This window comes from Periplaneta americana, chromosome 2 (genome assembly GCF_040183065.1).
Source record: "Periplaneta americana isolate PAMFEO1 chromosome 2, P.americana_PAMFEO1_priV1, whole genome shotgun sequence".
Taxonomy (NCBI): domain Eukaryota; kingdom Metazoa; phylum Arthropoda; class Insecta; order Blattodea; family Blattidae; genus Periplaneta; species Periplaneta americana.
The window spans coordinates 100165520-100193068 of record NC_091118.1 but is presented as its reverse complement, the minus strand read 5'-3'; the positions used below and the strand labels follow the sequence as shown (position 1 = coordinate 100193068).

The window sequence follows — 27549 nt, the reverse complement described above, 5'->3', positions numbered from 1 at the left end:
TTTAATTATATTTTGTGTTCTATAATAACAAAAGTACATATCGTCCCCTGTAAGGCAGAGTATCTTAAGCACCATTTTACTAACTTAACAGAAGAAGCAGTTACGATACTTATCCAACATGGTGGTGAATACGATAGTCAAAGTTTAAACCAACTTATCAGAGGGAAAAAATTGTTGGGACTCACAGAACTTTTACGGTCAATGCTCAGTGCTGGGCAATTTATTCTAAGCACCATAACTCATTTTCATTGAGTTAATATAAATTCTGGTGGTAAATTACCTGTTTGACTAAGACTGAACCTAACACAGTGAAGTAGACATTTGTTCAATACCGTTCATCAATGATTATATAAGTATTAAAAGAGTACATTTCTAGTTTTGAACTTAGTCAGACAGGTAATTTGTCACCAAAATTTATATTAACACAATGAAGTAGTCATTACTTGATCAATAACATCCATCAGTAAAAATTAATGTTCATCTTTGTGCAATTTAATAAATGTTACCACGTAAATTTGTTTCCTACTTATTGAAACACTGTACAATGCTGTTGTATATACCGTATGTATGTATTTATTCACACTACCACTATGCTATAGAGAGCTATTTATACTTGTCCTATTGAACATTACATTAGGCTAAACAAAAACTGAATAGTGAACATTCTTTTTTACAGAATTTCGGTGACATTCCTCTCGGAAAGTGAAGCAAATATTGTGGTTAACTTTAGTCTACCATAAGTCACCAGTGTCTATCGCTGTAATTAGACCTCCAATGATCATTACACCTATGTTAATTAATTTTGTTCGCACCTGTCGTCAAGGACCTCCATTCTGTCACCCTTCATGAAGGATACATCTGTGTCCTCTCTGGCCTGATAGCTGTATACAGCTACCACAACTCGTCCTCGTTGTGGGCTGGGTGGAACTGCAAATAAAAGAGTTTGTGTGTTAACTACCATCTGCAAGATATGCTACAAGTTTGTTAACCATAAAAAATTCAACATCATCCATCAGATGAAAGAGAAAACAATAATTAGAAACTGTCATAGATATGAATATTCAAATTTGTAAGAAAGCTTCTTGGAATCAGAAAACATAGTGCAGGCACAAGAAACTGAGATTTTTTTTCTAACTTACACAATAATACTTTTGTATAAGTTCCAACCTAAACATAAATAATTCATTGTAAAAGTAATCAAATTGAGGTCTAAGGTACAGTGCCAGAAATTTAAATATCTTTCATTTTCTTCAACAGAGCAATTTTAAGATTCAAGTTTGTTTGAATTAAATAACCAGTACTTGAAACAAAAAATAATCATGACAACATACAGTTTCTATTTTTATTTTGTATATACGTTTTTACTTTCACTATTAAAAAATGTATCTGGTTACGTTCACATATATTAATGATACCAGTAGTGACTTTTGTTACAACACATTTTATATTCTAGATTTCAATAGAGCTACCTGATATCTCCCACTCAGTTTGACTGTATAGCAATAAGTTGAGATAGTAGCTTACTGTTAGTGTAAAAATGCATACAGTATTGCTTGTAATGTTACAACTTTTAGTTTTACCATAACATGTCATATAAAGAAGTTATTGGAAATAAATCAAGTAATTTAATGCCAGTGGTTTAGAAAACATAATTATTCTAGTACGCAACAATATTCAGCGACATAAATGTTTATTTTTTTTCATACATAATATTTAATGCAGATTCCAAATAAGGAAATATTAAAATAGGATGTCATTTAAAAACACACGTTTTTGTCACATACTGTATACCTGAATAAAATACTGGCATAAATACTACTTGACTCATTTCTAATAACTTTTATATAACAGACCTATTTACGTTATCTCTGACTGAAGTTCTGGCTGATATGTACACCTATAGGCTGACCAGATGTTCCCGATTTCTCGGGACAGTCCCCTGTGAGCAAGTGTCTCAGTTTTTGTCTCCGAAAATTAATTTTGTCCCCAGAAGCTTTAATTTTATTTCAATAACATTTTACATGTAAGTATTTTTAGTATCGTGATGCACATTTCTGAACGGTTCTTAGTAAGAAACAGAAGAACCAGCTAGCACAGAATGAGATATTCTGCACTCTTGAGAAGAACACAGCATCTTTGACTTCATTCACATTGCACGGAAGTGTTAGGACTGCCGCAGCGTCTATTTTTAAGTAGTTAAAAAAATGAGGAACATGCATCAGCACTGAAATTGAATTCTTAGTAGCTATAATTATGTATAAGAGTTACTTACGTGTGTTTATGCATTTAATTAAAAAAATTAAGATACTCTACAAGTTTAGTGTGCAAAGTTCTATCATTGTATCTACTGTTACATGTATTTTCTGCAACATTTCAATGGAGAGTGATTAAAAAAGCATTTGTCGTTTTTCTTGAAATTGCTGATGTCCCTTGCTGGACTATAAAAATTCTGGTCAGCCTATACATCTATTATCAGGCAGTACATCTCACTTGATGGTATGTGTCAGAGGGAAAACAATTGTTTTTATGCATATGAAGTCTGATTAGTGTAATATTTAACTAATCAGCAATGTAAGCAATGGAGGGAGAAAGGAACTGGCCACCCTACCTCATTATCTCCTGACCCAGTTGCCTCAAAAGTGATGCCCTGTTGATATCACTTGTGAGGTTCAGACCTTTCTTCGGACAACTGACTAAACAAAACCTATCTACTTAACAGTTTATGGTAAAATCAGAAATTATGAAGTTATGAGCAATATTCCATTCTTTCTGTATATTATGTATATTAAATGCGTTGCATATTTTATATCATACTTTTTTTGGTACTTTTCATATATCGTGTTCTTATGCATGGACTGGCTTTAACTTTAATGGTTTCACACATTATCAGTATCTCTGATTGTGGTTCTGGCTGATATGTACATCTAATATCAGGTAGTACATCACAGAGGAAAAACAATTGTTTGTATGCATCTGAAGTCTGACTGGTGTAATGTGTAGTTAATCGGCGATGTATGCAATGGAGGGGAATGGAACTGGCCATCCTACCCCATTATCTCCTGGCCTAGTTGCCTCATAATTGGTGTCATTTTGGTATCACTTGTGACGTACAAACCTGTCTTTGGACAGTTGACTAAATAACAGCAACATTATCAGATGCATTAATTTAAGAACAGACAAGCAGTCTACACAAAGAATGAAAACATTGTAATATAATGTTATAGTGTTATTCTGAAACCATTCACGGGCGAAAATTACCATTGTCAATGTAGTAAATAAACAAAACTGAACAATGAGTACTGGTACCAATCCATGGTACATGTACAGAGTAGACGAAATGAAATGCTACCGCAGTCAGCTGTGAACCCCTGCTTGCTCTCGGGTTTATGGCTCTATTTACCCTTATAATAGATCCTGCTTCTGCTCCTCGGCTGTGGAACAACGTATTTTTATTTGCAATGCTTTCAGGAAAAAATCTTTGTAGAGAAAGTGTCTCTGAAAAGTCGTCGATTTTCCGGTTTTCTTGTGCCAAATGAGGTAACAATATACATACTGATAAAAAAAATTAATGAGACAGACTCGGTTCAAAATAAGAAGCTTCAAGTGAATAAATGGGTCTTAACAGAGGAAAAATTCGACGAAATAGATTTTCGACTAGAACAAAGCCCTCGAAAATCTTTGCACCAATATTGTTCACCAGGTAGAGGTATCTAAAACCTCAGTTCAACATGAACAAAATTGTTGAAGTTAAAACCCTACAAATCGCGTGCAGTGCTTTTGTTCCCAGATGATGTGGCTAGGATAAAGGAAAACATCCGACGAAAAATACGAAACATAAGTAAAAATGAACTAGAGAAAGTGTCCAGAAATGTGCTGAAGAGATGTGAAGCATGCTGAATGTAAAAGGTCACCATTTCCATGTACAACAATAAGATAAGCTTTTTTATTTGAATTTATCTTGCCGAAAATTACGATCAGAGTTTGGCAGGATATGGGCTACCTTGTAGACCTTTGTTTAGCAGCGGTGTTTCATCTCGTCCACTAGGTATGTAGGAGGTATTAAGAACATGGAGGTGGCAGAAGTAGCTCTTAGTTCTAGATAGCTTATGCAGGGTGCGAATTAAAATTTCTGTTGAGGGGGGATAGAATCCTAGATAGGGAATACCATACATAAAATTATTATTATTATTATTATTATTATTATTATTATTGTTATTATTATTTTTATTATTATTATTATTATTATTATTATTATTATTATTATTATTATTATTAGTATTATTATTATGGCTCAACACTTAGACGCACTGAGTTGCTTGTCTTGCATCTTGTTCATAATAATAATAATAATAATAATAATAATAATAATAATAATAATAATAATAATACTCATGAGCAGGCTTAAGATATGATGTGTAATTCTTAAGTTATTGATTGTCAGTTTGCAATACATATTACTTTCTTTGCTTACTTTATGCTTTATAAAGTAGGTATACTTACGGTATATTAAAACAATTATATTTTGTGAGCGGGATAGAAGTTATCCCCTGGCAGGGATGTTAATATGAATTTATGAGAGGGGGATAACTTTCCAACAGGAATGGAAATCCCCCCCATCCCCCCGTTAATTCGCACCCTGCTTGTGCCATTATTTTTGGTAATGCTCATCAGAAAGTGAGAAATTCAAGTAACACATATTTTCAAGAAATCTGTAAGCTTATGGTTGAGGCTTCCTTTGAAATGCTCTCTTAACATTTTATTAACTAAATTAAGTTGCTATATGAAATACAAAGAACCGAATTAAGCACAGTGTTCATGCAAACTACAATGCATAGCCTACACAACTGGAAGGACCAAGGACTACAGAGCAATATATATATATATATATATATATATATATACATATACATATACATATACATATATATATATATATATATATATATATATATATATAATTTAGTATTTAAGATACAATAGGTAAATGGATAGATGGATGGATCCACAGGTGGTTATTTCAATAGGCAGAAGGATAAGTATATCTATAGATACGTTAGACAGGACAGAACAGAACACACACAGGGCAGGACAGATAGACAAACACAGAGACAGAAACAGACAGACATATATACAGGGTGTTTGTAACTTAATGTCCAACATTGCAGGAACGTATTTCTTGAGCAATCTAGAGTTATTGTATAACCCAAAATATCCCTATACTAATCAAACTCTTATGAAGATAATAGCATGTGAATGATTGGCTCTTTCTCTGGCATCAAGCACTATAACATTCCATTACATCACTTGTAGTCAGTGAAGAAGGGGCATACTATTGAAAGGATGATCACTAGGGAGCGGATTTTTATGTGTTGAAAAATTTAAATATATTTATTTTTTATGTGCTAAAAAGTACGAAATATTTGCTAAAATAAAAATACATATACATATTTTTTAATATGACAAAAACACCTTACTTAGCTTGAAAAAAAAAAAAATGTTACTAGGTACTGACCAAACACACTTGAGTATCAGTTGCTAGTAGTTGTCCGAGAATTGCAGTGAACAACAAAGGTCATCTCCAAATTCTCCATCACAAATGCATGCCGATTATCTCTGAGCAACAACTTATACTGTGAAAACGATCTTTCCACATCACAGGATGTCAGATATGCATATTTAAAGAGAGAAATGTCACAAACACATACACCATCAATTTCACCTATACGACACCCTCCAATGCTTGAGCAACTTTACACATTTATTTTTTGCCATGAATGCACACGTGAAGCAGCAGCAATGTGCTTGTTTTCAGACAAATGTTGGGTTACCTGAGAGCGCTGATCTGCACTTATTGATATACCACACGGTTGCAAAATTACACTTTTCCGTCGGTAATAAAAATGTTTTTAAATTCATCTATATATTGCTGAAGATGCGATCTTAAAGTCGATTTGATTTCTGGCATCTTAAGAGGCTAATATACACACGTATTAACGTAAATAATGTTTCTAGCTACTGATTGACAATGTCGGAGAAAAGCTTCCTATAGCGATGCTGCCTCACTTCATAAGCATGAGCGAGAGATTTGTTTAAATTAAATAATGTTTATACTCGATCTCTTATCGGTTGTGTTTCACAAACAAAGCATGGAATGAAATCATCTTCAGCAACAATAAATATTCCTAATTGTATGTTGCAAGATCTCTCCTTCTTGTCCATGTTAATTTATTCTCTAATAATAACATTGATATGCTGCCTAGCAGTTCTCAGAACTTGAGGCGATACTATTACAAAAATGGATCATGGATACACCACACAGCACTTAGAAACACGAAGCAACCAAGAATTCTTAAAAAGATAACGTACTTCTGAGTAATATAATTGATTTAGTTTTAAAATATTTTATACTCGACCATGCCAAAATGTAGTAATTATACACCTGGTAGCAGTCCTTTAATGCATGTCATTAAAGTACACCTATTCATTAAAGTTCAGGTTTTCGATTATTCTCGGATATGCAATCGAAAGACAACTAGCAAAACGTCACGCAGGCTGGAAATCCAATACTGTCGCAGAAGGTTATGTTCTGTTACTATAATAATTAGCGTTAATTGTAAATAATATTCAAATAAATTCAATTTGTCATCTCGTTTTTCAATGTCGAATTCAATTTCAAGGTTATATCAAGTTTAACGTTTATCTTACTCTCGAATTTATATCAAGGCCGTCGACATTCGTTGCCCGGAAAAAAAATCAATACTTTCGCGTCTGCGCACATCTCACAATTTACGAGATTGCACAAGGTCAGTTCGCTCCCCAGTCACATAAGAATTACATGAATACTTATTAATAATTTCAAGTTAGAAATATGGTCGAGCATAAAAAGTCGTATGAAACTCACCTATACTGGTAATTAAGATGCTCATATGAAAATTATGAAACAAGCGCAAGCGAGTTTCATAAACATCCTTGCATCTTAATTACTACCACTATAGGCTCGTTGCATAATATACTATAAAAGTTCTTGTAAAAAAATTATTTAAGTATAAACACTCCAAGATTTATGTGCTTATAATAGATTTCCCGAAAATAAGTATTTACATTTTTTTTTTGTGAAAATATGTTTTTTTTATGTGAAATAAAATTCGGGTTTTAAACTTGAAACTTGACATTCGGGATTTTTAACTTTGCTAATTGTTTTATCACACGCAAAAAAAAAAAAAATTACATAGGAATCTGCTCCTTAATGATCACTATACATATAAATACAACACAGTACATCCTAGTATCTACTGAGCCCATTGATAAAGTATTTCATTCTTGTGAAAATGTCATTTGTATACCAACCATCAAGAATAGAATGACATTGTGATCATGTACGAATTAGACGTGCCTCTGCTGAAACTGGCAGCTGGCTTGTTCTTATCTTATTGTGTGGCTTATGTTACCAGTATGTGTTGAAAAGAGACTGCAGTATAAAGTAGTTTTCCATAACAATATTTATGCATTATTATGATGTACCAAAGTACATATAATATTTCCGTGCAGATATTCTGCGTCATCATATGATGAAAGATGAGTGGAACGGAGAAAAATTCTCTCCGGCACTGGGATTTGAACCCGGGTTTTCAGCTCTACATGCTGACGCTTTATCCACTAAGCCACACTGGATTCCCATCCCGATGTTGGATTGAATCCTCTCAGTTTAAGTTCCACCTCTTGGGTTCCCTCTAGTGGCCTACCCTAATGCACTGCATCATAGATGTATGACAGTGGGACAATGTCCACATATGTGCAAAGGTGCACTCATTATGAGTGACTAAGTGGCCGGGATCTGACAGAATAAGCGCTGTCTTAAATCACTAAGTGATTATTTTTCGCATATCATATATATATATATATATATATATATATATTATTATGATGTACCGAAGTACATATGATATTTCCGTGCAGATATTCTGCATCATCATATGATGAAAGATGAGTGGAAAGGAGAAAAATTCTCTCTGGCACTGGGATTTGAACCCGGGTTTTCAGCTCTACGTGCTGATGCTCTATATTTATGCAGCCTAATACAATTATACAGAGTGGAAGTAATGTAACTGTGCAGATTTCAACTGCTTGTTCCTTGGATAGAGTGCAACAAAAAATTATAATACCATATTAATCCCAAATGAATACTTTTCTCAGAAAAAAAAAATTCCCATATGTTAATACTATTTTAATCCTGGCTTTCAGGAGACTTCTGGACTTAGGTAAACTTTTCAGTTATCTGGGTCACACTTAAGTGGCCTGCATGCATGGGACCGAAGGGCCTGACCCATTTCAATTAATTAATTAATTCATTTATTCATTCATAATACTATTTCACTCGATAAGTACTATCCAGACATTTCTGATTTTTACTCTTATCAGTAGGGAAACTGATTAAAAACATTAATACATATTATTATTTCCTGCCATTAGGAAGTCTGGCACTTCTACAGCAATGACTAAGGAACAGAATGCTGCCATTTAGACGTGAGTTCATGTGTTCGTAGGTGAGCAGGTGATATGCTGTTACCAAACTACACAGACTTTCGGGCTAATTTTCTGATTGACCATGAACTTAATTACAAAACACATAATAGGTTTTTATTTATTTTATTGTATTTATTCCCCTTTCAATATGCACAATTATATCACTTCCACTCTTGTATAATTTTAGAAAAATAAATTAATCTTAATAACAATAAATGGAAATGGTGAATGACGAAAGTACCAGCAATATGGGAATAATGTTTAGCTAGATTCTCACAAGTTTTGCTTGAGCCACTTAAATCATTTACCATATTCAGTCCTCAATTCACTAGTTATGCGAAAGACTGTATGCCACAAAACAGCAAGAATGGTATTTGCTAGTGCTAGACTAGTGCCAGTCTCTCAGGTTTCATTCACGCTGTATACATATATACAGAGCAATAAAATTAACATCGGTATTTCAAAGGTCTGTAACTTTTATTACTGAACATTTAAAAATATACAGTTTGCACCAAAAGAAAGTAAAACTCGCCTAGTTTTGATGTTCTACCGCACAGTCCCTCAATGTATGCCCCTAGTGTTGCATGGCACACATATAGACAAGAGTCTAATTCTCCCCACACTTGCTCCAAAATATCTATGGTTATTGTTTCCAAAGCACCCATGGCTCGATTCTGCAGTGTTCATAGATCTCAAGGCAAAAGTCGTATGGTGTCTTTCACACAGCCCCATAAAAATAAATCAGGAAATGTTAGGTCCAGGGGAAATTACGAGACAGCAGTAGGCTATAGAGCAAGATCATTTGCTTCGGGGCATCCTACATATCGATATGGGAGTATCTCATTCATAGTGTTTTGCCCAAGGATTATGATAAGCATCGTAATCTTTGGTTATGACCATGAGCAATATATTTTCGCTTTATTTGAAAGTAATGAAATCGTATTTATTAAAACATTCAGATTAATCTGTGAAAATATGCTTTATGACACGCGACAGGGCTTCCTGTTGCTACAGATTATACCCATACAGTTTAACGAAGTCAGCGAAATCAAAGTGCAGTCCTTGAACAAGACAGGAAGTTACTTGCATTTCTAGCAAAGCCATTCTTATGTAACAGCTGACATATAACGAAAATCACAGATTGTCCAGTAATCATTTACAATCCGAGTCTCTCGCGAGACTTCTAATTGTTGATCATTCTGAATTCCGATTTTCTATTGGTTCAATCAAAACGAAGACGATTCAAACCTCGAATATTGTGAGAGTTCCTTAAGTCTATATTGTCCCTAGTGACAACAGGAAACGCCGATCCGAAATAATGGTCAAGAAATGATAGCGTGGTGTTCGGTCAGTGCAATACCATCTTTTTAGAAGATTCGTGGGCAAAATAGCGTCACTCTGTTAAATCACAAAGGTGCAATTCGAGAACTTATAAAATGGACACACAGTGTCCAAAGCGTGGTGATTAGTCATTAGACAGTGGTCATGCAAGAGCAGTTGTAACTTCCCAACATCCAGAAGAAAGGCAGAAAATGGTATCATCTTTGAAGAGCACTACAGTTCACCCTAAGTCAACTGTAAGTAAAATCAACAGTTAAATTCTTGTACTTTACATTTAACTATTTCATTCTGATACTTTAAAATTAACAGCGATTTTGATACTTCATAAATAATCGTTCAATTTCAATACTCTATATTTATCTCTTCTAATTTGATATTTTGTTAATAAACTTAGTAATAGTGAATATTTAAACTTGTGATTATTTCGAAAGCCTGATATCACATTCTAAATAAGGAATCGCTCCTATCCATAAGCAAGTCTAGTACATAGGTTGGATAAAAAGTTATGGCAACACTGCTGCACACAACGATGGTGCGTTCGAGAGCTGCCAGCTGTGTGGACATGAACAAGAACTGTTAGATGAGTTAGTGCAGCCAGCGGCCACAGTACTCTGTCAATCTATTGTGTGTAGAACGTTGATTTTCATAGGGATAGTGCGAGCACCCTAAGATCATGTTTACAAAACTACAGCAATGTTCCTGGATCAAAATTGAAGTGACACGAGGTCGTAGTGCACAAGAATGCTTTCAGAGACTGTGTGAAGCATGTGGCGATGCAGCGTTGCCATATCACACAGTGGCACAATGGGTTAAAGTGTTCCGGGAAGGCAGGAATGCCGTTCAGGACAACTTCCGTACAGGACGACCCCGTGTGGAGGACAACACAGTTCAACTCCTTGCTTTCCTGTTGGATGCTGATTGCCAATGGACTGCGCGTGAGTTAGTAGTGGAAGTCGGAGTATGTCACAAAACTGTGCTCCACATTCTGCACGACATTCTAAGTTAAAGCAAAATTGCAGCGCGTTGGATACCCCATGAAATTTCCGAGGTGCAACAATGGCACCGTTATGCAGTCGCACAAGCCTTGTTGGACCGGTACCAAAGGGAAGGTGACGAGTTTCTTGGACGAATCGTCGCTATGGACGAAACCTGGGCTCGCTTGTGCGAACCAAACTTGAAACATCAATCAAATGAATGGAAGCATTCAGGTTCTCCTCATCCGAAGAAAGTGCGCCCTACACAAAGTGTTGTGAAGGTGATGTTCATTGTGGCATATGACATTGATGGGGTAATACTGCACCACATTGTACCTCCAAGGCAGACAGTAAATGCGGACTACTACTGCAGCCCTCAGGAGAAAACGACGACACTTGGTGGTACAGAACCCCATAATTCTTCATGGCAATGCAAGGAGTCACACTGCTGCTGCTGTCAAGGACCTCTTGCATCGCTGGCAATGGGAGATTCTGGAACATCCACCATACTCACTCGATATGAGTCCATGCGATTACAATCTCTTTGCCAAGTGAAAGAACCACTGCGAGGGACCGGTACAATACTTATCCATGCTATGGGGTGGTCAATACAGAACATCAACAAAGATGGACGCGCTGATGGTGTACGATGCCTTTCAAACATTTGGCAAAAAGCAATAAATAAGGGGGGGGGCGACTATATTGAAGGTACGTAAATGTTGTACCCCTGTGAACAAAGCCATGTCAGAAATATCGAACTGTTACCATTACTTTTTATCCAACTGTTGTATATAAATCGTGTCAGAGAGTTAGGAAGTAAAATGCAGTGTCTAATCCATTTGTATTGTCTTGATAAATTTGTTGCTATGCCTAAAGGGCACAACAATAGTTCTCTGGACGTCATTATGTTTGCGTGGCAGTGCTCCAGCTTGCTAGAAAACATAATTAAAATCTTTCTTATTTAACTGAAGGAACAGCCAGTTTTCTAGCATGTCCAGATACAACGTTTCAACATTGCGTCTACTGTCTTAAAAAAAAAAAATGCCCATACACCTTTGTACTAGAAGAATTGGCATAGGAAACATTCACCGTGGTGAATATCGTCCATGCTCAATAGCTATGCATAAATTTTCTTTGTCCCATAATCATACACTATGGTGGTTAACTTTATCACTTTAAAGGTGTGATTTCCCAGAATGTAATGGCAGTACATGTGCAAAATGGATTTTCATACAGTTGCGATGGTGATCACGAGACTCTAGCGAACTGATCAGGCTATATAAGTAGAGTTGCTCCATTGTACAACACAATGGTTTTTACGAATGAAAGTGAATTGGTCCTAACTTTGCTCATGATATATAAAAATGTAATTTTTCTTTTTTCTTCTCTCTCTCTCTTCAGTTGAGGTATGTAAAAAAAAAAAGATGGAAAAATATTAGAGACAATTAAAATCGCCAAAGGAGAGAGAGAAAGCTGGGAATTGGATCTTTGGAAAACTCCAAGATATAAAAATTAGGTCCTTACAGATGCTTTGGCATTCTTGAATGAAGTCCATTATGAGTGACAGTAAGTAAAAATTAAAGAATTTGCTAATTAAGATATGTACGTTTCAAACATTGTAACTGTGGTACATAATAGTTTGATTAAATGACAACAGGACTTTGGACCTTGCAATATTACTACCAGTATAATAGAGTTTCATGTTGATTATTAATGCACATGTTACTTCCTCTGAGGTCTCTAAGTAATGTAAATGTTATGTTTTATTTAACGATGCTCGCAACTGCAGTGGTTATATCAGCGTCGCCGGATGTGCCGGAATTTTGTCCCGCAGGAGTTCTTTTACATGCCAGTAAATCTACTGACATGAGCCTGTCACATTTAAGCACACTTAAATGCCATCGACCTGGCCCGGGATCGAACCTGCAACCTTGGGCATAGAAGGCCAGCGCTATACCAACTTGCCAACCAGGTCGACTCTAAGTAATGTAACACTTGAGGAAAATTCTTCTGACAAACGACAGTATGGCATTACTAACTTCCCCCTCCACTAGCACAACACAGGCGATAATATTTAATAATACATCTATCCTTGACGGACAAGACACCCACCCCTTCTTTGCAAAATCAAAAAGAGAGTTGCATGGCACAGCAAACAGATGTATAAAACGGGATAAGGCAAATTCATCTTTCCCAGATAAAAATCTTAAAAGTCTTGAGAAAAAAAAAAAAAAAAAAAAGAGGGGGCTGAAGAGGAAAAATATATATTTCAAAACATTACATAAATTGAAGATGCAGTGGACGAATTTTTCCGAAATATAGCCCTCTTACGATAAAACAATTTCCACTGGTACTTATTGCTGGAGCAAAGGCGAAAATATGCAGTATTGTCACAGAATTACAAGTTATTGCCATAAAATCAAACAATAGCAATCTTGTATATGGAAGTTTAGTGCCATATAGTTCTGGAGTGGCGATATTGAGAGCAACTGGTGTTAACAGTAGTGCTCTGGGGAATATAGCGAGTGACGCGACTGAAGCAGTGCAAACCATTTTGTTTGTTCGAATTCTGGGGAATCACATCTTTAGTGAAACGTTGCCTCATCAGAAAAAATCACACAGGGTAAAAATGTTTCATCTTCCTCAATCATTTGTGTGCAGGTTGTAACTTTTCTCCTTGCCTTGATGATAAAGAGCTCGCATTAACTGCAATCTACAGCATTTAATGAAAAACCGCTTATGTAAAACATGCCACACTGTTGTTTGAGGAATTTTAGTTCTAATTGATGACTAGCTTCTAATTTGCATTGCTGACTTTTGCTGGCTATGCTGGAAAGTTTCTCTAACTCTCTGCACATTTTCTTCTGACATTCTAGGTCGTCCAGAGCATTTTTCTTTCCAAAAGTATCCTCTAGGCCTATCTTCAAAGACGATACCATCTGTCACTATTATTATCAGGTGGGTCAATACTGAATCTTCTTCTAAACTTATGATGCACTGTAATTATCGATTGTGACCTGACATATTGCAACAAACAAAAATATTTTTGAATAATTTCGAGAGAAAAATTGTTCCGGAGCCGGGTATCGAACCCGGGACCTTTGGTTTAATGTACCAACGCTCTACCACTGAGCTACTCGGGAACTCTAACCGACACCGATCCAATTTTTCCCTCTATATCCACAGACCTCAAAGTGGGCTGACAACCGTCAAGCAACCAACTTCGAGTGCACACTAACTCTGTGTGACTTAAATTGTGGCTTTCTGTTAACGAACAGTGACGTGTATTATGCAAATCAAGATTTCAGGTATAACTCCCTGTAAAGATGATTTGAATAATTTCGAGAGAAAAATTGTTCCGGAGCCGGGTATCGAACCCGGGACCTTTGGTTTAACGTACCAACGCTCTACCACTGAGCTACTCGGGTCCCGGGTTCGATACCCGGCTCCGGAACAATTTTTCTCTCGAAATTATTCAAATCAACTTTACAGGGAGTTATACCTGAAATCTTGATTTGCAAAAATATTTTTGCTGCTGTTCATTGTGCAGACTAATAGCTACATTTTGCATTTTTGGCTGTGATGTCTGTACTTGGCTCTTTTGATTTGTTTTTATTTGGTGTTTTTCAGTTATATCTGTATCTGTGTATTTTATTTAGGTGGTATCTATTTGTTTTTTTTTCTTCTCTTTTCCATTTTTAATTTGTAATTACACTTGTATCTGTTTTACCTCTTTTTTCGTGTTGTATGCAATTCTATGTTTTTTTTTTTATCTGTACTTCTATTGTAATTGAGGCTTTGCCCTGTTATGGACATAAATAGATAAATAAATAAGAACTTTTTGGTGGTTGATCCAAACTCGGACAATTTATCTGTCATTTGATCACATTCATATTTTAGATTTGAAACTATCAAAAGCATATTCCTTCAAAATACTGATATTTTTAATTTTCCTGTACACAGAGTGATTCAGGACATCTGCAATAAACTCTGGGGATCAATAGATCTCACAATGGGGATCATTTTTCGCAAAACAACCCATATTCTCCGATGTCTCGTGTAGGAACTACACAATGTCGCAAAAAAAGAAAAAAGTTTTAGTGACATTTACAGTTAATTATGAAATGAGTTATTAATTTATTTCTTCAAGTACCCTTGCAGAAAGGTTACAAGTGTCCTGTCATTTTGCTGCCCCATTTGAATGGAGCGCTCTTCGAAACATGCTTCTGCTGCTCATGGAAGATGTACCCTTCATAATGTGAGGTGACATGTGATTCAACATTAACGTCCCAATGCACTTCAACCTGGTGTACGAACACATCTGAACAACATCTACATGGAGCAATGGATAGGAAGAGCCGAACTTGTTGCATGGCCAGCGTGATCACTCGACTTCACGCCCTTAATCCTTTTTTTATTTAGGGACATGTGAAGTATACACCACTCGAATTGACACCAAAGAGAAACCGACTATGCAAGTATTAGCTGCTTTTGATCAAATTTGACACAGGCTGATAAATCATTACTATGATGGTGTAATGAATGTAATCAGGTTCAGGGTAGATACATTGAATTAATTTCATAATTGTTAATGTCACTAAAACCTGTCTTTTTTCCGATGTAACTTAGTTGATACAAGGGTTGGATAAAAAGTTATGGCAACCCTGCTGTCACATGACGATGGTGCGTTCGAGAGCTGCCAGCTGTGTAGACATGAACAAGAACTGTTAGATGAGTTAGGGCAGCCAGCGATGACAGTACTCTGTCAATCTACTGCAGTGTGTAGAACATTGACTTTCATAAGGATAGTGCAAGCACCCTAAGACCATGTTTACAAAACTAAAGCAACGTTCCTGGATCAAAATTGAAGTGGCACGAGGTCGTAGTGCACAAGAATGTTTTCAGGGACTGCGTGAAGCATATGGTGATGCAGCGTTGCCATATCGCAAACTGGCACGATGGGTTAAAGCATTCCGGGAAGGCAAGGACGCCGTTCAGGACGACTCTACGTGGAGAACAACACAGTTCAACTCCTTGCTTCCTTGTGGGATGCTGATCGCCGATGGACTGTGCGTGAGTTAGCAGGGGAAGTCGGAGTATGTCACAAAACTGTGCTCCATATTCTGCACGACATTCTGGGTTACCGCAAAATTGCAGCACGTTGGATACCCCATGAAATTTCCGAGGTGCAACAATGGCACCGCTATACAGTCGCACAAACCTTGTTGGACCAGTACCAAAGGGAAGGTGACGAGTTTCTTGGACGAATCGTCACTATGGACGAAACCTGGGCTCGCTCGTATGAACCAAACTTGAAACACCAATCAAATGAATGGAAGCATTCAGGTTCTCCTCATCCGAAGAAAGTGCGCCCTACACAAAGTGCTGTGAAGGTGATGTTCATTGTGGCGTATGACATTGATGGGGTAATACTGCACCAAGCTGTACCTCCAAGGCAGACAGTAAACGTGGACTACTACTGCAGGTTCCTGCAGCACCACCTTCGTCCAGCCCTCAGGAGAAAACGACGACACTTGCTGGTACAGAACCCTATCATTCTTCATGACAATGCAGGGAGTCACACCGCTGCTGCTGTCAAGGACCTCTTGGATCACTGGCAATGGGAGATTCTGGAACATCCACCATACTCACCCGATGAGTCCATGCGATTACGATCTCTTTGTCAAAGTGAAAGAACCACTGCGAGGGACCCAGTACAATACCAGAGATGAACTTATCCGTGCTATAGGGAAGTCAGTATGGAACATCAACAAAGATGGATGCGCTGATGGTGTACGACGCCTTCCAAACATTTGGCAAAAAGTAATAAATAAGGGGGGCGACTATATTGAAGGTATGTAAATGTTGTACCCCTGTGAATAAAGCCATGTCAGAAATATCGAACTGTTGCCACTACTTTTTATACAACCTTTGTAAATGAGGCATAGAAGAACATGGGTTGTTTTACGAAAAATGATCGTCATTGCGAGATCTATCGATCCCCAGAGTTTGTTACAGAGGTCCTGAATCACCCTGTATATAGAAAGAGTTAGATATACTGATAGACAAGTAAAATACAAAAACTATTAGATTTGCAAGTAGATATAGGCTAATCTATAAAAAGTAATGTAGTTTTCTTAATTCTGGGAAGTGACGTCAACTTATATTTTCTTTGTAAACAGTAGGTATTTTTTATACTTGTACACCGGATTGTATTTTCCTGTTTGTGATTATATTAATATGTATTGCATCTTTTTATATCATTTTATTTATTTTTTATTATTATTATTTTAAGTTAATACTTGTACACCGTTATGTATTTTCCTGTATGTGCTTTGATCCTGGTTGAGTGGAAGAGAAGGCCTGATGGTCTTAACTTTGCCAGGGAAAATAAAACTATTATTATTATTATTATTATTATTATTATTATTATTATTATTATTATTATTATTATGTGAACAATTTTGGTTCTCAGCCTTTAATTTCAAGCAACTTCCACAGAACATGAACAAATAAACGTCTCACAAACATATATCATATAATAAAAGCATCTGCATATTTTAGTTTAACACGGAAGAGTATAAAAACAAAGGACAATATGATGACATGACAAGACTTACATGGGGTAGCTGGTGTGCGTATTACATCTCCTGCTATCCTCTTCTGCATGCCCAGTGGTCGGTTAGGATCAGGAGTGTAACGAGGATCGCCCCCATTGCTGTGGTGGGTGCCACCAGAGTCCATTCCATCATGCATTTTGTACCCATCGTGATGATACACTGACAAGGACACAACATACACTTGTGACACAAACATAAACATCATACTGTACACACTACAGTAACTTATAACTACATATTTCATTCTGAATACTAAATATCACTCTATTTTAATACTAAACCTGTCCCAGAAATGTGAAATACGATGGCTGCTGCTTTAATATATAGATATTACTAATGATATTGTTAAACTTGTTAAAATAACAATTTTTATAACTTCGCTGTGTTAAATAATGCAACTATTAATGGATTATGGTATTTTATGTTAGTGACTCAAAGTTTGAAAATAGTGTAAAGTCCCGCTGAAATTAGTCACTAAGGTAATAGTTTCATTATGTAACATAGTGAAGTTATAAAAATTGTTAATGTAACAAACTTAACATTACCATTCATGATAAACAAGTGTTAAAAGTGTGTAATCAAGAATGATTACAGACATTGTAGATTTCATGAGTTTGATGCAACTTGTGATAGTTGTGAAGTATACTGGGCATTTAGGATTGTCGTATGTTCTTCACCATCCAAGACTGTGTACACGATTTTACATTGTGTTTGGTGGTCCAAGAAGTGGCAGTTGAAAGAAATTCCCCGACTGTCCTCGATTTTTTCAAAAATAGATATTACCAGTATTTTAAGGAAAAATATTTCAGTCACTAGAATTCAGAACATGATGCACACTACATCGAAGCTAGTAAACTAAGGTAAAATAACAACATAGTTTAACATTCCGGAATATAAGAGTTGAAAGAGAGTAATCAAGAATGAAGAACACATTTCTATGGTGAGGAATTGAAAGTGCGGCAATTTTATGGTGAGTATGTATCCCCAGATCTGCTGAAATTAATGGAGAACATCTTGTGTTTGCCTGGTACCTCAGCAAGTGTAGAAAGAATATCTTCTCTGATAAAGAGCACTATATAAAGAGGAAACATGATAGTACAAACTGATAAGTGTCTCTTAACAATAAAATGCAATAATTATTAATGACGAAGAAAAATTCGCTCCAGCACCGGGGATCGGTCCCAAGACCCCCAGCTCAACACACTGCATGTTCTACCATTGAGCTACGCCGAGACAATTCACAGCACTGGATCGAATCTTTCTCCTTTGGTTTTTCCCTTTGTGGCCTTACTCCATGTTCGACATATATTATATAATAGAGAATTCTGTAGGACTAAAAAATTAATAATCTTTACATAAATTATTCGTCTAATAGTGCAAACAAACTGTGGAGTACCAGCTGCACAAGTCAATCATATGAGTGCGCTCCTGGTATGATGATGACATAATATATGTCAAACATGGAATAAGACCACAACATAGGCGGAGTTATTGGGGGGCATGGGGGGGCACTGCTCCCCCAAACTTGTCTCAACTCTTTTTTTCTATTAACGTTAGAAAATATTGAATTCAAAAGATCTTTTTTGCTTTTGTTTATGATTAAGTTTCTATGCTTAAATTGACGAATTAATGTCTTCAGATCATGTGTCTGGACTATAACATTTATTTTAAATTTCTGAATGTACAAGAATTGCTACACTCATTTGAGAATAGAAGCACTGTAATGTTTCTTTTGTAACAGCCTGTGCCCATGTGTTAGAAGTCTGCAGATATTCAGTCCACCACTTAGAGAAATATGAATAACACTGCACAATAACGCAGAAAAAAGAAAAGTGATCCTGGTAAATCTAAAGGCGAGATTAAACAAAATAATTAGAGTTTGCATTTCATATGAAAAAGTTTCTGTTAGCATTGTTACGTAGTTTTATGGATGTATTCATAGTTTCTGTACGAGAGAGAAAAAGAAGGAGGTTGTTTTAAGTTATATCCTACAGTTCAAGCCCAATACAACTCGGTCCGAAACATCGAGAATATGGATGTAACACTGTAAGAAACATGCCCCCGAAAATACCTTTATTAAATGACCATATTCCGATATACTGTACCATGGTCAAGCTATAACGGGGGGCAGGAGGTAAATGATGTCCCCCATAACCCCGTTACATAGAGATTCTTTGGTTTTGCTTTGCCTCCCCCCCCCCTCCCAAGGAAACTGTTCTCTCTCTGCCTACAGACCACAAAGGGGGGAAAAAAATCAAAAGAGAAAGATTCGATCTGGTGCTGTGGATTGAGCCTCGGCGTAGCTCAGTGGTATAGCAGCCAGTACATAGAACTGAGGATCCTGGATTCAATCCCCAGCGCTGGAGCGAATTTTCCTCCATTGTTAACAAATGATAACCATAACAGAGAATTCTGTATGAACAAAAAATTAATAATCTTTACATAAAATAAAATTCAATTCCGAATTAGCTATATTGAGTTTTTTTTAATTAATAAAATATGACGAGAAGATCTTACAAAAAGAGAAATACCTACGGTAGGGGGAGTCTAAAGTAGGACCATTCTAAGATCAAATTTATAGGTATGATTAATTCTTATTCAAGCTACAAAGTGTCCTTCCATTTTCTTTTAGAAATATGGCATCCCTATGCGTATTGCAGTTGTACACTTGCGGACTTTTATTAACTCACTGAAATAGCTGTAAGTATTGCAATTTAATCGCGAGCCAAAATCCCGGCACTCAGGTTAGTCAAAAAAGTAATAAAAGGAAAGAAGAGACAATGAGACAGAGACAGGAGACAATGCTGTAGCTTGATTTATAAAATGTCGGTATTTGTAATTCTTTGTTGTGATGAATGTGTGTTGAGTAACAGAAACATATTAATGAATGAAGTACTAGTACAGTAAGATAAGGTAAAATAAGGTAAGACTAGATGAGATAAAATAAGGTAAGGATAGAGAAGATGGGTTAAAGAGAGGTAAAGTAGGAACCCATATCTGCCTAGTGTTGCGTTTTCGCAACATTCTGCATTAATTATTGTTCTGCAAAAATGCAAAGAAATGAATTACAAAATTAACTTTTATTTCATTGCTGTGTATACTAGAAGAATCAAAGGAGCCTGCAGCACAATAATTAACTTCCATTTCAGTTTCATGTGGTGGTGCGAGAGACGTGAATTTTCACGTCAGAGTATTGGCATATCCGCACACACCATGTCGAAGAAAATGTATTATTTTGTTTTTACTTTATATCATATATATGTAAAAATTTGCTTACAACGTACTAAAATAGTTGTATTTGCTTATTATTGCAGACTTATATTACAGCCTTCCTCCATATTGACTCCCCGCCCTGCTAAATTGTAATGTTGCATTTTCGCAACACTAAGCACATACAATATCTTTTCTATGTTATCTTGAAGATTGAGTACGAAGCAAATTGGAGACTGCCTTCAGATACTACAGAAAGTATTGATGTGTATATAGGTCCTCCGGACGTGCATTTTTTATTTTAGTAGGTTATTTTACGACCCTTTATCAACATCTTACGTTATTTAGCGTCTGAATAAGATGAAGGTGATATTGCCGATGAAATGAGTCCGGGGTCTAAAACCGAAAGTTACCCAGCATTTAATTACTCATATTGGGTTGAGGGAGAACCCGAAAAACCTCAACCAGGTAACTTGCCCCGACCGAAAATCGAACCCGATCTACCTGGTTTCGCGGCCAGACACGCTAACTGTTACTCCACAGGTGTGGACTTCGGACGTCCGTAATGATACAGATGAAGATAGTGCAGATGAAGATATAGGAGGAACATTCAGCAATTTGAATTCACATCAACTTTGTGCTGATGGAGAATTAGTATTTCAGTCTCAACATGAGGACGTTTTGAGAATTTCTGATACCAGTCAACTTCCAACAGCATCCAATGTGCATTTAAATCAAACTGTAATGACTACTAAGACACAGAATGTAAGTGGAATTACTCAACGTGGTGAGAAAAAGATGTTCGCGATGAGGGGATGATTCCTTATTGTGGGCATCATAGCCTAAAGCAGTTATTAGGGGAAAACCAATATGATTTGGCTATAAAATCTGGTGTACAAATTTCAAACTTGGTTAATTCGTTGATTTTGACATTTACCAGGATGCTAAATGTCAACAGACTAATTACAAAGCAGAGTATGGCCTTGGAAGTGGAGTATTACTGCAGTTTGTGAACACCCTGTCTAAAGACAATGAAAAGAACATACTTCCTCATCACATTCTTGCAGACAATTATTTTACATCTTTGAAGACAGTGAACGCGTTTACAGAAATGTGAGTGGGACTAATAGATACCATAAGGGGAAATAAAATTGACTACTAAGACATATCCGCTTAGTCATGTCACTGACATGAAGAAAAAAACACAGGCTCATATGACGTATGTACAGATTTGAGTATGCCCTTGGTAATTTGTTGATGGAATGTCAATGTTACCATGGTGTGTAATTGTGAAGGCATAGAACCACTTGCAAATGCATCTCGCTATTCAGCTTCTCAAAACAAGACAGTGCAGATTTCACAACATTTTTAGGTAAAAACTTACAATTCAAATATGGGTGGCACGGATATAATGGATCAAAACGTATCCAGCTATAGAACCAGCGCCCATTCAAAGAAATGGTGTTGGCTTACTTACATCTGGATTCTGAATGTATCACTGCATGATTGTCACCTTCACAGAAGATCCACTAGTATCACTGGCTCTGATACACTAGACCTATTGGAATTCAGAAGGAACGAAGATTCGGTCAACCAAGAAGTAACACTGGTCCTGTGAAGACACCTATGGCCAGAAGTGTTTCCTTGGGCTCTCGATTCGACAACGTGAGTCACTACATTTCATCACAGAATAGGAGGACAAGGTGTGCTATGTGCAAATCTGCGACAATGAAGAAATGCGCAAAATGTGAAGTTGTCCGCCATGAAAAATGCTTTCTTGCTTTTCATGTAAAATGAACTGTTATAAAAGAGCGACTGGATTCAAAAAAATATTTTCGTGATTTTTGTACTAGAGTGTAGTCTCACTTTTGGCACTGTTTGTACATATTTTACGGAATTTGAATATTATGTTAGTGTTAAATCTTAAAATAATCTTGATTGACAATTATTTGTGAAGTTTAATTTATAAAATTATAGATTTAAGTCATACATGTTACATTTTATGTAATTTCAATACGTTCTGTGACCCGCTGTAATTTAAAGCAATATTGGTATCATATGTGCTTAGTGTTGCGTTTTCGCAACAGGCCTGTATACAGTAACAAAGGACACAAATACAATTTCATTAATAGAAGGTTACTCCTTGGATATATATAAACTCTAATTAGTAAAATTATGAAAATATTCAACAAAAAAAGTTATGGGCATAAATGGATTAAGATAAGGTAGAATAGAATAGAGTAATGAAAGGTAGAGTAAATTAGATATGGTAAGGATGAGAATGCTAGAAAGGGCACCATAAGCTGTGGTAGATTAGGGCAATGAAGAGAATGATGTATATGGTAAGATGAAGTTAGGTAAAAAGCTATCCCATTACAGTTCCTGAAAGTCCTTTCAAGTGAAAGGTTGTTAAAGTCTCCACCCTATGAGACAATCGGTACTGAATAGTAGTAGAGATGTCAGTTCTACATCTGGCCACCTCTGCACCCAAGGGAGCACCTTAGTATCAATTCTGTTAGAGGCTGAGTGAACCCTAGAGCCATAGTGCGGCCAAAAGAATTAGAAAAATGAAAAAAACCAAGACAGGATCTGGAATCAAACTCACGAACTTTCAGCTTGTAGCACAATGCCTTAACTGTGATGCTATCATGTGCATAAAGTTAGATAAGGTAAGATAAATGTTTAATTTATCTTTTAAATTACAGAGGATACTTAACAATGGCAAAGTAGTAAATTCCGTAATGAAGAAGTGAGTGCATAACATTGCGGAATGATACCAAAGCACTCAGAGAGAAAAAAAAAACTTTCACAGCTGCTTTGTCCAACACAGTTTTCGTAGAAGCAGCTGAGTAACAAATCCTAGCAGTGACGGTTCTCCATTAAAGCATTTGAATTACTGAGTCACAATTTTTCGAGACAGAGATTCTTTAAAGTGCCATTAGCGAAGGAATAAAATTTGTTCTGTTGATAACATAATAATTTAGCAACATTTCAGTGCTGCTCTTCACTCCTCTTTTACACAAACTCGTTGGCAACATTGGTCTAATGTGTTCGTAACAGTACAACTAAGATTACTAGAACAACAGATATAATATTGCATTATATTGTCACGAGTCTCATGAAACTTGGAACTTACAAGGAGAGGACATGCTCTGTATATCACCGAATGGAATAAGATTGTGTGAGATGAAAGTACAAGATGTACTGTTTAAAGTCATACCTGGTATGGGTGGCCAATGACCCCTCGTTTTGAAAATATTGGCTATTGTTTGTGACATACTTCCATTAGGTGCTTAATAGGGAAGTATTAGACTGTGTAACAGCGTAGCCCATATGGTTGGATGCTGAGTTGTTATCCAGGCAACCTAAGTTCGAATCTTAACTGGTCCTATTTTTTTTTCTTTTAATAATGATTAATATTGTGATCACAGTAATCTATTTACATATACCATATTTCTCAATGTATTGAACGCTTCATCATGTTTTAAACAAATTATAATTAGCTAACACTGTATTGTAAACAATGAAATATTGCTCATGTAGGCAGGTAAGATGTGTCACTGGTGTCTGTTCTGTTTCTGTAGCAGCTATTCCACTTCATCGTGTCCCGATTCATTATGATAAATGTCATAAAAACACACAAAACATACATATTTCCTGCACCATGCACAGCAAATGAAATAAGGTTGTCCACAGTCACACACATTTTTCCGCACTTCTACTGCGAAACAGATATCATTCACATTCACAAACACTTCTCATTCGTTTATTAATTTTGATGCATACCACGCATATTTCAACATGGCTTTGAATATAGGAGCTGACAACTGAAAGTGAATAAAAAAAATTAAAAAAATTAATAATAATAATAATAATAATAATAATAATAATAATAATAATAATAATATCAAGCTTTGAAAAATGAGAAGGCATTAGGATTCGAACTCAAGTTGCCTGGATGACAACTCAGCATCCAACCATATGAGCTACGCTGTTACACAGTCTAATGTTAGACACCTAACGGAAGTATGTCACAAACAATAGCCAATATTTTCAAAACGAGGGGTCATTGGCCACCCACACCAGGTATGACTTTAAACAGTACATCTTATACTTTCATGTCACAAAATCTTATTTAATTCTATGATATACAGAGCGTGTCCTCTCCTTGTTAGTTTTAAATTTAATTTAAACATATGGTGTATTAATTCGAGTACCAGTATATTAAATATTCTGTGGGTTTATAGTGATTTTAAGTGTACTATTGTTAATGTACAATGAATCCCACAAATTATTTAGTCTGCAGTTTACTTGAAACTTCATTTTCGCGTTGGAAAGAGGATAACAAGAAGAATTTGTTTAATCATGGTAAACCTCCATTGTTCTTCATTTTCTTACACTGTATGACCATGAAAACTGCGATGCACAGAAAGTCATCTGTTAGAGTATCCAATGAGAAGCAAGCACTGCAGTGCTGATAATGTTCACCATACATATTTCATACCATACAGTCTACAGTAAATAAAGACAAGTATTTTCCCTGAACCAAAAGGGCAGAAGGCGAGATATCCCTCCATTAACAATGTTACAACTTTTCAAACTTGGCAACATTACTTCTACGACTTCTGCTAGAGACCACTCTAATAGAATGCCTCTCACACAACTAATCATGATATTCTTAATGGATGCTTGTCTTGGTTTGCTTGTAAGGCTTCTATAAAAGAAACTGCGCTATTTAGAGCAGACATGTAGGTCACACACGTTCCTAGAGGAAGCATCTCTCTTAAGACAAATCGAGGTAACCCCTTACATGCATTTTATGTTCAGATATTGGTTTCCTTAACATACGGTGTAACGAAACAAAGTGTACCCTAAATCTCAACCAGTGCTTTGGTTGGAGACATCTGTGGTGATAAAAAAAAACTTAACTCAAAAAACTTCGTCAGAAAATTTAAATCCTGATGACACATTGAACACAAATGGTTATGTGCTAGTAGTTGCTTGCAGAAGTTGTACCTACTGTTGACCATACCGGGTATTTATTAATTGTGGTAAATATGAGTGCGTGGAACAACAATGATGTCAGTAATTTAAATACAATTACACTTGCGTTTTGGGAGTATGAATCTTTGCTGGAACATTTAAAGAAATGTGTCGAGTTCAAGGCATTAGAAAATATGAATAACATTTCTGATGCTTTCAAAGAATGTCCAAGGTTTTACATAATTACATACAATGAAAATATTAGATTGAATAGGTTAATAATGCATTATATAATTAGAACACCTTCATTTTTAAGCAGATAGCAAATGGCCTTCCGTGGACAAAATGAAAGTGTCGATTCCATAAACAGGGGAAATTTTAAAGAATTATTAGATACATACATCCATAGAAATTCAAGATCATTATTCAAACATAAAAATCCGTTTCTTTTTTCTGGGAATTCAAAGATAATTAAAAAATGAAATCACGGAATGTATATCTGATTACATTTTCTCAATATATATACTTTCCTGGACTTTAAACAATCTTATTAAATTTTTGACATAAAAAATTGTTTTTTTTTAAGTTGGTTATTTGACTATGCTGTATCAACTACTGGGTTCTTTAGCATCGATGGGACTGGTGACAACGAGATGATATTTGACGAGATGAGGCCGAGGATTGCCAGTGATTACCTGATATTCGCCTTACAGTCGGGGAAAACCTCGGGAAAAACCCAACCAGGTAATCAGCCCAAGCGAGAACCGAACCCATACCTGAGTGCAACTCCAGATCAGTAGGCAAGCACCTCAACTGACTGAGCTACGCCAGTGGCCACTTCTGTATTAATAATGCATCATTCAACTTGGGAAATTAATATTACGATGCACCAAATGATGGAATGGGACTGACAGGAGAAAATGAACATGGGAAAATATCTAATAACCCACTCTGCTCATTATTGGTCTCAAGTTATCTGCTAGGAATCAAACTCTAAATCTCACATTGGACTTAACCCTATTTGTCTCAAAATGTAAATAAGAAAGTTCGCTCTTGTTACCTGCTTGACTATATAAGCTACATTAAAACATACCGATTATTCAATCTACTCTTTCTAAAATAAGAAGCAATTAACTGCAATCAGTATCCTACTTATTTTTGTCGCTTAATCACCGCAGATTGGGCAAAAAGTATTAAAGTTGAGACTTTTCAATAGCCATTTTATTTTTTAACTTTACGTAACATGATAATACACCCTTACATACACAGCACACACAGATATAATTTTAAAATGAACAAACAGAAAAAGAAGTAAAGCACATATAAAAATACACATATAACTGTAAACTGACAAATCAAGTAAATGATGTAAATGGCATAAATCTAATCTGAGTAAACTATCAAAAAGACGTTCGTCATTATGACAGCAGCAATGGTGTGATACCATTCTTTTCTCCTTTATTTTACCTACCAAGAATAGCACTGACTCTATACAGAAAATTTTGTTACTCTATAACAAACAGGCTTTAGTATAAAACTACTGGAAAGCTCCTTCCAGTGGTGCCGAAAATTCTGAATTCCTTAAGAAATAAATGCACACTAACATTCGGAAAAAGGCTTGGAATATGAAAGTTAGTAAGTCTGATTTTCTTCAATGCAATGACTTGTTTAGCTTAATAATTAGTATAAAAAACCTTCATGAAAATAAAGAAAGGAAAGTTTGTGAAATACGAGTGTGCATAATATAAATTTACCGAATTGAACATAAAGTATTAGAATATTATATAAGTCAGCATTAAGAACTTCATAATGTAAGGAAATTTTTTTGATAAAGGTATTAGGAAGTAAGTAATAGTAATTTATAGTATTAGAGAGTAAAATTAAATTTTATGCATGAG

General features: G+C 35.9%; 1 protein-coding gene and 1 non-coding gene across 7 annotated transcripts in view; both read right to left on the bottom strand.

Moving 5' to 3' along the window:
• Positions 1-27549, bottom strand: part of Src64B (Tyrosine-protein kinase Src64B) — a 284478-nt gene that overhangs the window by 24459 nt on the left and 232470 nt on the right. For 5 of the 6 annotated variants that reach the window (XM_069818190.1, XM_069818193.1, XM_069818192.1 and 2 more), the window contains 2 exons: positions 17459-17617; positions 813-927 (listed from right to left, as the gene is read on the bottom strand). In XM_069818190.1, the coding sequence (XP_069674291.1) occupies positions 813-927; positions 17459-17617 (274 nt within the window). The remainder of the gene's footprint in view (positions 1-812; positions 928-17458; positions 17618-27549) is intronic. The other variant, XM_069818195.1, reaches the window with a different exon arrangement.
• TRNAN-AUU (transfer RNA asparagine (anticodon AUU)) lies at positions 13910-13981 on the bottom strand. The gene has a single exon. It is a non-coding gene; the product is annotated as a tRNA-Asn (tRNA).